This window comes from Pipra filicauda, unplaced genomic scaffold (genome assembly GCF_003945595.2).
Source record: "Pipra filicauda isolate LSUMZ 115617 unplaced genomic scaffold, ASM394559v2 scaffold23_size5868930_pilon, whole genome shotgun sequence".
In the NCBI taxonomy this organism is placed as follows: domain Eukaryota; kingdom Metazoa; phylum Chordata; class Aves; order Passeriformes; family Pipridae; genus Pipra; species Pipra filicauda.
The window spans coordinates 5121423-5136148 of record NW_024104354.1 but is presented as its reverse complement, the minus strand read 5'-3'; the positions used below and the strand labels follow the sequence as shown (position 1 = coordinate 5136148).

The following is a 14726-nucleotide window of genomic DNA, read 5'->3' as shown; positions in this document are numbered from 1 at the left end:
TTTGGCAAAGAGGTGCCTATGAACAGCAATTTTATGTTTCTCTCTATATTGTTTTATGGCAGCATTGAGTAGTTGGTTTGTACAGGGCAAGTGTCATCAGTCAGGATGGCAACAAGCAGCGGTTTGAAGCTATTGACCTGCTCCAAGGGAACTGTTCCATAGTACAGCTGGAAACTGGTGCATCACTGGTGATACTAAGGAGCCATAGCTCATACCCAGATGAAGGTACTTAAAAAACATCACAGCAGCCTTACTTACTAAGAAGAACATCACTGTACACTGAAAACCAAAATATAACCTTTGCCAATATTCAGGCTAAGTAGTCTGCCTATTTGCAATACCTGGGATAAAGGTGAGAGACCTTAGAGCTGCCTTCTATTTTCAAAGTGTCAGTTCACATTATATGTTCCTCCAAAAAAATCTTGCATTTGTATTATGATTCACTCTGTGTTTTTATGGTGTTAGCTTTGTTGTAATTGTATTTGTGCTGATGCAAGAGATGTGACTTTCAGCTTAAAATAGATATTTTTCTTAGCTTTGTGGTCGTTAAGCTACTCTATGTAAGCTCAGGTAGGTAGTCTTTATGTTTCTAGAAAATCAGCACTGCACCTCCATTTACTAAACCAGTTCTAGTAGCTGTGGTGCTCCCACATACATTTACTTACTTCTTAACAACAGACTTACATACCAGTTTGGGGTAGATGAAGAGACCTCGACATGGCTTCCCGTCTCCACAGTCAATATGGTTATTCTTGTGTTAAGGCTCCGATGCAGTTTCTTACAGCAGAGAGCAGCATCTTGCCTCTGTACAAGGCTACAGCTACAGCTGCTATGTTTTAGTTTTATTAACCTGATGCATTACACCCTCGCTATTTTCCTTTGTGTCAAGCACTGTTTGAAGACAGTGTGTTTGGTCTGTAGGAAAAGAAAATGATTGTATCAGCAGTTGTTTATTTACAAAGCTGTGGTCAAAGTTACATTTATTTAAGCAGTATCCATTGGTATTGTTTTACATTCAAAGAAGTATATACACTATCTTTCACTCTGTAAACTAACACTTCCATTTAATTGCATTTGAAACTGCAAATGTTATCGTCCCCAGAAGGCAAAATGATTCTAATCTATTGAAAGAATTTTTAGCTTAATGGATAATTAATGTTTGCAGCTTTTTTCTATACATTGTACATATAGCAAGATACTTAAAGAAAACCCAAACCTGAAACTACATTCCTGAGAAGAAAATTTGCAGTTAACTAGCCAAAAGGAAGAGGATTTAGTAATTGCGGTACTTCACCATATTCTCTGAAAAAGTACTTTTCCTTCCTCTATGCTACAGCAGCAGCAATTTAAAAAATTATCCTTTTCATTTAGGTACCTTCAGAAAACTACTGATTCTCAATACAATCTGGAATAGTTTTTGAGGGTTTATATTTTGCTTATTATTGCTTTTTTAAAAAAAAGATGTTTGTAAATTTGCAGAAAGCATAACGTAGAGTCAAATTCAGCAGGATTTCAGTGCACTCAAATGAAATGCAAGCACTCAGATGAAATGCAAATGATGGAAACTAAAGAGTAATGCTGTCATTTTCCAGAGTGCTTTTTCTTTACTAATACAAACCCAATATTTTCAATTACCTTTTTTTCCACAAAAAATATAGTTGAACTCTTGATAGTTTGTACTAGATCATTAATTTCTTAACACGGTTTTGAAGACAAATGATTTTATGTCTGCTTACTAAAGAAGGTGGGGAATTCACTGGGGAATCAATTGTGGTAGACTGCTTGGCATAAATTATATTACTTTATTCTCAGGTGACTATATTCCTTTTGGCTGTCAATAAATAACTTTTTAAAATCTTCATTGAAAAAATACATTCTGATTACAGCCTATTTTGAATTATTTGTATTTTATCTGAAATGTTCTTTTTTAACTTCCTCATTGGTTACAATAGTAAAATAAACAAATAAAAATTACTTAATTTTCTCCTCCTGTTTTTTTGACTGCAGAATACATGCCAACTTTGTGCACTAATTGCAACTCTTACTGTAGTATAGATGTATTCCATGCACTCAGAAGCCAGTCTTTAAATTCTTGGTTCACTTCAGTGGCCATTCTTTTTTCTATCATGTTCACACATGCAGTAATGTTATGGTTTGGCTTATGTCACAAGAAGTGTGATTTAAGTAATCAGTAATCAATTCACCTAATCTGAAACCTAACCTGTCTGCTACTTTGTTGGTTTTCTTTGCATTTAGTTTGGTGAAATCCATCATCAGGGGCACTGAGACAAAACAGCTGGCAGGCAGGCACCCCACTGGTTATCAACCTACTAACTATTTATTAATTTAAAAAATATAATTAACTGTATTTATCTTTTCTTGGTCTGATCATGTGATCAGTAGTCTAATAGGCTTCAATGTTAACAAATATGCATGTATGCCCCTTTTTTTAGTACATTCACAGAGTATTCAGGCTGTACCAGAAAAGAAGTGGGCATTTTTCATTTACAGTGGCATTATGAGCACTTCCTCCTCTGCTTTAGGAGAGCTAAGGATTACTGGCAATCAGAAACACCAGCAAGAGATTAATTTTTTGCTTCAGATGTGGATGTCTCAAACTGTGATCACCCACTTTCCTCTGCAGCGACAGCCAGAAAACTGGTGGAAAGTTGTATAGCTAAGAAGGCCATTCTGTAGCATACCATTTCATATTTCAGAGCTGAAGGAAACCAATGAAGAAGTATGAATGACATTCATTTTATGAATGCAATCAAAGCAATCACAACAGGCAGTGTCTGGCCTGTGAAAGTCAACTGACTTTAGACAGGTTCTTCAGAGACTGACATACAGAGAGCTGATACACAGAATGTGCCGAAAAATGAAACTGAAGTTTAAATTGTAAGCCCTAAAATCAGCAAATAGTCCGAATTTCAAATGTAATTTATGATGTTTTGCCTTTCTGGTTTTTTACTGTTAAGCGCTGGGCCTGAAAACAGATAAAAATAGGACTAAATTAAAAAAAAAACAGGTAATTAAAATATTTAATTTTAGAGACTTCTCTACTTCTTAATGAAGATAAAATGCTAAACACATTTTTGAGCTTCTAGTATTTACTACTGCAATTAAAGTATTGCCATTACATTAATAGTAACAGCCATAGGGCAATAGTTTCTTGTTAAAATTGCCATTTCCACATTCTTTTTCAAGGAAGAGGTTTGCTTAAGTTTCACAGAGGAGAGGAAAACATACAGTTTGCTCCTTTGTATTATCTCTTTCCCTGTTTCTCTACAAAAGAATTCAACCACACCTGAATTATCCAATAGAAATAATATACAGATGTAACAGGAGAGTCAGTCTGTGTACCACAAACATTATGATCAAGCCTATCAACTACATTATAGAAGAGTTTACATTTGCTGAATTGTTATGTTCTGTTTTAGAGATATCTTTTCATCACCAAAGAAAACTTCAAAAGATTTTAGGCTTTGACCTATCCAGGATAACTTTCAAAGTCTTTCATCAACCACTGAAACTGGATTAGCATCAGAAAATATTTAACAGTCTCTACCTGATTAAAGAAGAAATTGAGGGACCTCTGGCTTAGCAAGAATCTATAAAATGTGTTTATTAAATTCAAGATATCACACACTTAAAATGGAATTCTTTAGTATTTTTTTGGGGAAGATTGTCTTATGATTTGATGAAGAGCTGATGAAGAGTCTGAAAAGATAATGTCAAAATCCAGAACCAAAATAATTAAGCTAATAGCTACAAGTACAGGCTGAGAGAGCGAATTTAACAAGGCAGGATGTGCTTATAAAAAATTCAGGGCAAAAAGGAAACACTGCTTTTCAATTTCATTTCCAAATATTACCCTTGATTCGGCTTATAGTGTACTAGAGGAGTAGATAAAATTAGTCTTTAAATTCATCTCTTTCCTTACAGAAATGGAGAACAAAATGTTTACTGGTTTGTGGTTCAGCAGTGATGGCCCCAGGCTTGGCCTCTTTTTAGCCACTGAAATGTACGGAAGTGTTTTCAAGGAACCCACATAATCTGGAAGCAAGAGTGGCAAAATAATGCCACTGAAATTGCCTATCTTAAAAAGAAAACTAAACAAACCTTAAAAGATTTTTTTCTTGAAGAAGTCAGACCTGGATGGTAGCATTTTAATTGCTGAATTTTTCTAGCTCTAATCATTGGTACCAGCTGATGCCTTTAATTTTAAATCACAGTTCAGTATTGCTGGAAAACTGGGAAGATGTTGTGCTGCAGCTGAAGCCATGAAACATGAACTAATGTGTGCTTAAAAACTGCAATTGTTAAAAAGTAGAAAAATATTAAATTCTTGAAACACTATTTGGAAAGAAGGTAACTGCTTGTAGAAAACGGTGCAAAACTCCTGCAGCTTTTGAATAGGCAGCCTGTAAGGCACAGAACTGCCTTTCTGATAAAGCTGCATGAGCATGAAAAAATTAGTGATTTCACCTTTCGAAGAATTAATTTAAAGCACATTTTGCATTATTCTTTTAGCTGTTTAAATGATATTTCATAGTAGCATTATAACAGAACATTATGGATTCTATCAGAGAGACAGAAAAGGAAAACTGTCATGTTCAAAATCAGAAATATAAAGAGAGATAGCAGTTTTCTATGACACACTGTAAATAATCATTAATCCTTGTGCTAATACAGATCAAGTCATTGAAACAGTTGTGATTTTTTTGTTTAGTTATTTAGTTAACTTATAAAATAATTTTTGTTTACTACAATGCATGATGTACAGCAGTATAATTTTTTCTTTTTCTACAATATTCCTGTATTAAAATTAAGCTATTACAAATCATATTTATAGAAATATTTATTGAAAAATAGCCTAAAATACAATTCAAGGAAAAATCTGAAATACCAAAGTTCATGTTTGTTCAGTAGATCAGACCCTGTAACTTATTATTTTTACATTTGACCTCTGTTATCAATTGCTTGAAGTAACTACTGCCATAAATTTTTCAAAATATAAGAAAAAAGAAAATCTTGTATATAAGTAGAATTGAGTCAGGACTTTACTATTTTCTGTGGTTAAAAACAACAATAAAAAACCCCTAGTCCACTAGAAATATAAAACTATCAGAATCCACAGTATTACACTTAATAGTAGATTTTATTATTCAGTCTTTGTCTATACAGCAAGCACATGACTAAAGGTTACTAGTCTTGAGTCTCCAGTATCTGTCATTCCCTGCAGGTGACTGCACAGTTTCAAATTTGTGTGATGTATTTTAATAGTTTTAGACCTATAGTAGAGGCCCTTTTGCAATTCTTACAGTTTGTAAAATACTTGCCCATAGCATTTTCCAACATCAGTTTCCCACCAACAGTGTGAGATTCTAAGGCCCAATTCTCAGCTCAAGTAAGGTCCAGTGGAACTACTGATTTACCCCAGCTGTAGATTTGAATCTGCTGACATGCTGAATAATTGTTGATTCCGATGCAAGTTTCTATGTGTATATTATGAGCATTATAGTATTTGACCCTATGTAGTTCCTGAGTCAGAGCCGTTTAGTTAGCTGAAAAATCCCAAATGTTTACTTCTAGCAGTGCTGCTGAACCATTAACTGTGATTATTATTAAACTGTAAAAAAAAAGCCATACAAGTTAGTGTGCTTATTCCCTCACAGAAAAAATGCTAAGACCCCGATTTTAAGATCTAAATCGCTACTGACGATTAATGGAAAGCGACAGTCAAAGCTGAAAGAACAAAGCATAATTTTCAAAGATCTGACAGAGTATGAAGAACTGGCAAATCTTAAATTCTCTCTCACTGTCAGATATACTTCTATCTGGACTACATTTTGTGCATATTGTAAAATTAACTAAAATACAAAATCATACAGACTTAAGAACATACTTTAATAAAACTGATTCATATCTGGGTGCTGATACTTTTGAATATATTAAGACTTCATATATATCCTATCAACATTTAAATCTGCAAGCATCCCATAGGCCAAAGAAAACGAAAAACTAATAAATACGCTGAAAAACCCCATACCTCAGTATGAAATCCTGACCCCTTCTCCAACTAAGTACACACAGTCCAAATACACTGAGAATGCCAAGCTACAGGGGCCCCTCTGCGGGGAAACCTGTATTTCAGTCAGCAGCATCCGTCAGCTAAAACAGAAGTGTAGGGACAGATGCTGGAGGAAGGATGACACGTTTAAGTGGTGGCCGACTTTAGAACCAGTGTGTGGTTTTGTGTACAATTAAGTCAATGCCACAGGTGTACTAATGCAGTATTTTGTCCAGATTTATGTGTGGAACATAACTATCACTCTAGGCTCATTTCAGTGCAAGATTATGGAGCTTGTAGGCTCCCGGTCCTACAGTCCTGTCACATTTCCCGGCAGGGTCACACAGTGAAGGAAAGAACAAGCGCATTGTTACAACTCCCTTGGCTTCTGTGGCAAACATCACACTTGGGCGACGACTGCCAAGTTAAAATCCACACAGGTCTTGGCCTGAAGCTTGTTTAGGCAGCGCCGTGCCGGTGCCTCTGGCCGGTGCCACGTTCCCTCCGTTTCAGGAAACCTCTGCATGTGGCGGCGGTCACGTCCGAGGGCTCGGAAAAGCCAGTCGGGAATTGCTGCGGCCCCTCTCTGCCCTTTCGATTAAAAGGGCCCGGGTGGAGGTTTGGGAACTAAAGTCAAATTTCGGTTCGCTCACAAGGGAAGCGCTTGGACACACGTGCTTGCGAGAACGACTGTGGTGGTGTCCAGCAGGGACCCGCCTGTCCCTCGGGCACCTCCTCGTGGAGTGCCCCTCACCCCCCCGTACGCCACCGCGGCAGCGGGGCCGCGCCTCCCGAGCCGGCAGCCGCCGCACCCGAGACGTGGCCGTGCGCTAGCAGTGCCCGCTGAGACAGGTGAGAAATCACTCCACCAGCCCCCCGCTCTCCCCGTAGCTCCCAAGCCGCTCGGGACAACCAGTCCGCTTCCCAGGGAAGGGCGGGGGCGCCACCGCCTCCCTCGGGCGGGGCGGGGCGGGGCGCCGGGGGCGGTGCCGGCGCCTCGCGCGGCCGTTGGGAAGTGGCGTCACGGCGGGCGCGCGCGCCTGCGCGAGGGCGGCGGATTCGAACGGCGGAGAGAGCGAGGGCGGCGGGAGGAGGAGGAACAGGAGCAGGGAAAAGAAGAAGAGCAGAGGAAGATGAGGCGCACGGTGCCCCGCAGCACTTTGCGGAAAATAATAAAGAAATACAAGCCGCAGTTACGCCTGGCGGCGAACGCGGACCTGCTGGTGAGGAGAGAAAGAGGGGCGGGGGAGGGGCGAGTCTGGAGCTGCCCCGGGGAGCCCGGGGGCGGTTCTGCTCTTGGCCGTGGCGGTGCTGCGGCTCTGCTGGTTGCCTGGGGGCAGCCATCCCTGAGTGGGGACATTTACGCTCTAAATGTTTTGGGTGGTGCGCACTGGAGCACTTGGGAGTTGACGGGATGCCAAGTTCCTACTGATGGTGTTTCTGCAGTGACCTACGAGCAGAGGGGAGGCAAAGTTTGTGGGGAGATGGACTGTTGGTTTGCCTGGTAACATACGGATAAGTAGAGATTGCTGCTCTTTTCTTTGGTGGGTGCTGTATTGTAGGGCTTTGACAGCGAGTTTGGGGATTCAGGGACAGGCTGATGCGTAATTATTGTGTCACTTCACGTACACACTGCTTTTCAAAGAGTTTGGTGTAGACGGACCGAGAAATATGAATTTGGCTTACGTGGCTATAACACGCAGATGTTTGTTGTTAATGTAGATCAATTTGGGTGTGCAAGTGATCAGTTGTGATCAATGAGTTGCTAAGTTGTTCAGGCATCTTATATGATCATATATTTTTTGAAGGCCTTCTAAGTAATCTCTGTCCAAAACTAAGGAATGACAAGTCTTGTTGCTAATCTAATAAGGTGTGGGGATCCTGTTCATGGTTTAAAAATGCCTGCCAAAAAGGTGTAGAGCCATATCAAACAACTTTCCAAAAACTGAGGCCAACACAGCTACATCGCTTCTGATCTGCACTGAGAGATTTGTGGCACAGGTAGGGTTTGTCTCACCAAGGATTTATTTGATTACAGCAAGGATACCTGACCACGAGAGTTTGTGGTAGCTGCTATACTGAAAAAAAAATTGTGCATAAAAAGGATATTCTTTGAAGTGACTTAATAGGCTTAACTTGCTTGACTGTGTTGCCTTCTTGTTTACAAATGCATGTGATTCTCAGAGCATTAAAGTGTTAATGCATACTCTGTACTAGTATGGTCCCTGACTTGAATTGTAAGTCCATGTTTCATACGTGTATGAAAGTTGTGTCTTGCAGCATCTTGAAGGTTGGTATCTGGATATATGAAGCTAAATGTAAACATACAAAATTAAAATAAATAATATGAGATTAATATGAATTAACATAATAATTCCATGAGAGTATTTAGACTTGAATGTAAACAGTAAATATTTCTCTAATTGAGCTAACAAAAACATGATTTCTTCCTACTGTTTTTGTTATCTCTGGAGTTTTTCATGGACTAAGGATCTGGCCCCTTGCTACTCATGCTCAGACCCAATGAAAGCTTATTCAGTGGAACGAAGTAGTCAATTAATCAAACTTACACAATCACTAATACATTTTTTGTAGTCATTGGTGACACTTGGTCTGTGTTTCCAGGGTAATGAAAATTTGGCTTCAAATTAGTGTAGCTGTCTGAAAAGAGGTAAGTGGGACGTCCCTCCAAATCTTGGCCTTTGGTTCCCATTTCTTTGTGGTCCTGTCACTAGTGTTCTGTGTGCTGCAAAGGCAATCAGTGAATTGAATTGACTGAAACTTATGAACAACAACAATCAGATCTAGCTTAAAATATGGCTAATCAAATGTTCATTCCCACACAAAGGAGGAATATCAGAATAAATTTTAATACTGTAATGGAAAATTAGATTATCTCTTCTGGTTTTGTCAAATTAAATGGCCTTTAATGTTACAAGGCTTGGCTTTTTTATTTTCTACCTTTAAATAGGAATGTCCAGGTGTGGTTGTTGTCCATAATGTTCTTCAGCTAGGCACATGACTAACAGCTCTTTAACTCTTTATTTCTATGGACAAATAATCAACACAGCTGGAATTTTGCCTTAAAAAAAAAAGTATGGAGGAGTTTATTCTGTACTTAGTAGTTAGACAAGTAACAAGTTTTGAGAATACGTTTTCTAGTGTCTCTTATTCTCTGCAAACACCGTACCAGTGGTTAGATTGCGTACTTCAGACATTTATATAGTAACTGTCTTAACAAGATGGAACCATGTACATTTTGAGCGGACAGCTTGTGTCTTCTCCAGGGAAGAATGAGAATTGGCTAGTTCAGTTTCTAGTTTATCTTCCTGAATGATCCATGCTTTATGTTTGAATCTACTGCAGTACTTGTCCAGTTCAGTGAGATGGTCTGCCCACCTAGCTTAGGGGATAATCAGATTGGTTTTTTTGCTGGACCTTCAGTGATTATTTTTAGTCGACTAAACCAATATCTTCGTATGTGATCGTAACTAACAAGTTTGAAAGATGTAAGAATTCAGATAATTTTGTTAAATACTTGAATGGGGTTTCTTCTTCACTTTTCAGATTTTTTTGATCAAGTCTCCTTTCAAAATGTGAAGCTTTGTCAGAATCTGTTTCCTAAGCGTTAACATCTTTCTCTTTGCACAATGTAGGTATCAAATTTCATCAACCTTTCTCAGGAAGCTGTTTGGTTTTGTTTTTCTTTTGAAGGAGTATGATAATTGGTATTTCTTTGGATGAAGAAATATGAAGAGTGTTTCAGGTTTTTTCAAGGCTCTTTTTGAAAATAGGAGGTAAAGATTTTAGTGCTGAAGTTCAGATATTCCTCCAATAGTCTGAGAAGAAAATATACAAACTTTGTTCTAGCTTGAAATTATAGGAGAAAAGCAAGATCTCAGCTGCTTGTTTTATGCTAGAAGGGCATGTGTATATTTTCGTTGCAGGAAAAGCTTAAAGTATTGCACTGAATGGCCTCTTTTTTCTTTGTTATCACCACAGAATGATTAATAAGTGTACGTTTAAGGCAAAATATCAGTCTAAAGAATTGTTTTGAAGTTAAGGCAGCAAAATAAAATTACAGAGCTTTTCTCTGCTATTCATTAGTTCTGTTGAGCAGGTGTGTGGAAGTTGCTGTGCAAACAGTATTGTGAGTTTTTTACAAAGTTGTTAAAACTTTGCAACCTTTCTTTTCTGGGAAGTAAGCATTCTGTTTTGTAAGATGATTTGCACGAGTAGTTAATTCAAAACAGTTTTTAATTTATATGCACAGGGACAATAATTTCATATGTAATAAAGCAATGTCTTTGAACAAATATGGTATCACTTAGATACTTGTCAGTAACTGTCCTATTCACGGTATTTAGTCATTCTGCCTTTCATTAGCTTTTCTCAAGTGCTTTGAATAACCTGGAATATTTATTAACCTGTGTGCTCTGTTGTGGAATATGTTGTGACTATTGTTTAAATCTATTCGAGTTCAGAGGAAGCTTCTCCATATGCAGCAATTTACTTTGAAAATAGGAAAATAAAAGTAGAGCGATTCTGACAAGATGCAGTTTAGAAAGGCAGTTAATTTTAGAATTAACGCTTTTGCCTTTAGGTATCTCAGCAAAAGGACTTGCAAGTATGGAAGCTTTTGTTCCACTTCCCTCTTCTCCCCCAGGTTACTTCCAGAAATCTAACCGTCACATTGATAAGTTTAATAGTGAGAGTTCTAATGTTGAGCATTATTTTAGTGCCACTCTGTCAGAGATAATGTCTATGTGAGTTACTAGTTAAAAAGCAGCTTTGATATTTTGCAAAGTAAATCTGCAAGAACATCTGCTTTTTGTGTATTTGATGCTTCCAAATTATATCAAATATTATGTAAATTTATCTATTGCATACTGGCTTCATTTAGTTCAGGATACAAAAAATCCCAAATAGCTTGTCCTGTGAATGCTGTTCATATGACAAGAGCCTGTCCTCTAGCAGATTCTTATTGCTGCAAATTCTTTTTTGTTGCAAACCCACTTTATCTGTAACTTTCCATGTTATATCCATGTTATATTTTTCTAGGCTTTACAGGTCAGGTGCAGCAGAGTAAATACATTGCCTAATTCATGTAAATAAAATTTTCATATATTTTAATAATATTTTTCTGAGCTCTTTATTGTGAAAGTATTTTTGTACACTTTACATAGCAAAGGTAATACTGTTTGAAAGTTAAATTTGCAGAAGGTGTAATTATCAATTTTCAGGTGGGACTATTAAAATAGTTCACATAATATTTGTATCATGTTAGAGGTTTGTATTATAGGTCCCTGATTACACAGAGGTGCTATTGACTGGTCGTTTTAGTCCAAGTTGGAGCAGTTCCTTCCTTGCCTGCTGAAATTTTTTGCAGCTTCTGTATTAGCAGAACGGAATTCCGTATTGAATGGAATTCTGCCCTACCAGTTCTTCTAATATAAAAAGGCTAAGTAAGTGATGAGCTGGGAAAAAATGGATGGAACCTTCCGACACGGGAGAATTTCTTGTTCTGGAGAAATTAATGTCAATGTCTCTTTGCACTGGAAAGAGGCAGAAGTCCTTGATCTCATCTGTGGTCCATTTGGCGATAGAGGAGGGATGAATTTGTTGTTCATAAAAGTCTGGCTGTTGTAGTCAGTGAAAGCTGACTATATTTACTAGTAAGCAAAAAGGCTCCTGATTCTCTGATATTTATGTCTACATTTTATTATTATTAAAAATTGCTAATAAAAATCAGACTCGATTCCTATTAGATCAGTTGTCGTTTGATCATTTCTAAAGCATTTTTACAATTTGAGTATGCTAAACTTAAACTATAAGAGTCTTGCAGTAAAGGATGTCTTGGAAATTTACTAAGGCTTGAACTGAGTGATATATTGCTTTTCTGAGAACACCTTTCAGAAATTTGGAAACAGTCTAATATGCAAATCCTTTGTCCCAAACAATGAACCTCTAAAAAACCAAACTATGCTTAATCAAGTTTCAATCATTCTCGTTTTTTTTGTTTTTTTCTTCCCTATTTTAAAGGTGCATTTGAACTTCTTACTGTTTCTCCATCGGCTAGCAGAAGAAGCCAGGACAAATGCTTTTGAGAACAAAAGTAAAATAATTAAACCCGAGCACACCATATCTGCCGCAAAGGTATTAAAGGACTTTTAAAACTTTTCTTTTTTGCATAATGTAAAATGTATTATGACAGCATATACAAATATTTTCTATGTTAAAGTTGATATTTTATTTATAATTCAAAATGTATAGAAACTTAATATTCTTTAGTCCATCACTGGCATAATTCACTGTTACCCAGACAACAAATTATCTTTCCTTGCCCTATTAAGTATAACCTGGTTTTTTTATTATTATTATTATTCTGTGTTTAAACTCATAGTTTCTATGTATGGGTAACTCTACAAAGTGGTCTACCAGCAAGCATTCATGGGTTGAAAGCCTCTCTAAAGTTGAGGATCCTTAGTTCAGATGATACTACATCAAGGAAGCATGCTGTCTTAACTTCAGTTATATAAGTGAAGCTTTATGGAACAAGTGAGAAATAGTCCAGAGAGGTTTGCATATTTTTTTACACCTTCACTTCTTACCTGCTTAGTCTGGAATAAATTTGTAGTGGATTCTTGCAGCACTGTGTGGATACTACTTGAACAAGCAGATACTTTGTGCGATGTTGTGTTTGGCAAGGGAAGAACGAAGGGAGGATTGAACTGTGGATGCTGTATGGGTAATTTAGCATAACAAAAATTGCTGTATGAATATCTGTGAAGGATGGTGAATTTTGTATACATGCAAAAGAAGGGAAAAAGGAAGGTGTTAAGCAGCTTTCTCTATCTAGAAAGAATTAGTGTCAAGGTATGACTGAAATCCCTTTGTACTCAGTAGTGCATTTCACTCTCTAGGATATGTCTTGTGTATCTCTTTCAAGTCTATTTACCTTGGTGTCATGAAGGAACTTGGTCTCTTTAATTTGTTAACTATTTAACCACTTACTCCTGCTGGGCAAATTGGAAGAACAAAACTCGATGTTATCTGATATTTTGGTCCTGTGGCTTCTGTTTGTTTTCAGTATTTTTTTTTCCTCTGGTGAAAGGTTTAGTTTGATACTTTCTATTACTATAGTAACAAAAATATATACAGGATATGTAGGGTAGCCAAGTGAATGTTACAGTTGGAATCTTATGCATTTGTAATTTCTTTTTAACTGCAGTCTTAACATTATTTGAACATTTTTGTGTTCCATTTATTTTTTTAAGATGAAAAGAAAGGAAAAACTGCCTGTATTTTAATAATGTTAACACTTAAACAGTCCCACTTGGGCTTTGAAGTTCATTTTTCAATTTAAACTCCAAACCAAAAAATGTCCTTCCAAAGGTCTGTGTGCTCTTGATATAGAAAGAAATAAGGCATTGCAAACACAAATTGAGCATAGTAGCTGTATGATGGCAAACCTTAATTTTTCTTTTTGTCTAGGCCTAACAGGGTAAGAACTTCAAGGAATCTGCTGAGGGCTTGAGAGCACTATTACCATTTCTCAGCATTAATTTTTAAAATAAGTCTTTTATTTTACAGAATTTTTACTTATGAATGTTCTTGCTTAAAAAAAAATCTCTGATATAAAATCTTTCAGTATGCTTTTGCTTTATTTCTAACGTTTTCCCTAGAATTTTCACCTTGGTGACTCAAGTCTTGGAAACAAATTGGCTAGGTGAACCTTTGGTCTGAGTAGCCTAGCATTTTGGACTTGAATTGTAGTGATAAAAGCGGTGATAAATATACTTTTTTTTCTTTTTGCAGGTTGTTTTAAAGAAAAGCAGAGGCTAGAAAACAGACCACTGGAATTTTAAAGCATGTTTTTCCATCTTGTCTTACTAACTTGAGACACTGTGAGCCAGCTTTAGCACTTGTGGAAGTATGCAGTTTTATTGACGTCTATCTCCTGACTCTGAGTATCTTGCTCTTTCTTTAAAAAAAAATAAAAAAATCTTACAATGTCAATTTTCATACACTTCACGCATAATTTTAAAGTGAATGTCACTTGTCATTTAAGACTTTTGATGTACTTTATTTCTTTCATAATGATGGAGGAATGCCTGTACCGTACATACTCTTCAGGTACAATGTGGCATCTATTATTAGAAGTGTGAAACTTCAAAAGGAGAACAGTAATAAAAAAAATGCAGATTTCACAAAATCTGTTATAGATTGTGCAGTTTAAAGCAGATTTACTAGTTAAATAAAATCTTGGCTTTCAAAATAATCACTGTAGAAGCAAGTGTATTAAATATCTTGCCATCAACTTATTGATTAATGTCTTAATATTTTTAAAATTACTTTGAAAAGTAGGTTAAAACTTCTGTGTTCTGGGGAAAGAATACATATTTGGTATTTTAAATCATGCTCTGAACTGTTAAGGTGGCCTATTGTTTGCTGTGGTGTATGAGACAACTTGGTGGTCTGTAATTCAGTTGGTGTGGACAGATGCACAGATTATGGAGAAGAAAAGATCTGGCACAGCTGTTGTTTTTTAAGTTAGATCTTGTAAAAATAACAAAGATAAATTGTCATGAATGCCCAGCTATTTCCTCCCCCCTTTTGGGTGTCATCCTAACTTGTCATAGGTCTGGAAATG

The 14726-nt window shown here is 36.9% G+C and overlaps 1 protein-coding gene across 1 annotated transcript; it reads left to right on the top strand.

Moving 5' to 3' along the window:
• The first annotated feature begins 7137 nt into the window (after nt 1-7137).
• CENPW (centromere protein W) lies at nt 7138-14143 on the top strand. The gene is made up of 3 exons (XM_027751056.2): nt 7138-7296; nt 12116-12229; nt 13892-14143. The coding sequence occupies exons 1-3, from the start codon at nt 7207-7209 to the stop codon at nt 13916-13918; spliced, it is 231 nt and encodes a 76-aa protein (XP_027606857.1). The 5' UTR covers nt 7138-7206; the 3' UTR covers nt 13919-14143.
• The last annotated feature ends 583 nt before the right edge of the window (nt 14144-14726 follow it).

What these genes read in the sequence shown, in the direction of transcription:
- CENPW (XM_027751056.2), top strand. Translation starts at nt 7,207, where the DNA reads ATGAGGCGCACGGTGCCCCGCAGCACTTTGCGGAAAATAATAAAGAAA. An exon ending in CGGCGAACGCGGACCTGCTG is followed by an intron (nt 7,297 to 12,115) that starts GTGAGGAGAGAA and finishes CCTATTTTAAAG; the next exon opens with GTGCATTTGAACTTCTTACT. An exon ending in ACACCATATCTGCCGCAAAG is followed by an intron (nt 12,230 to 13,891) that starts GTATTAAAGGAC and finishes TTCTTTTTGCAG; the next exon opens with GTTGTTTTAAAGAAAAGCAG.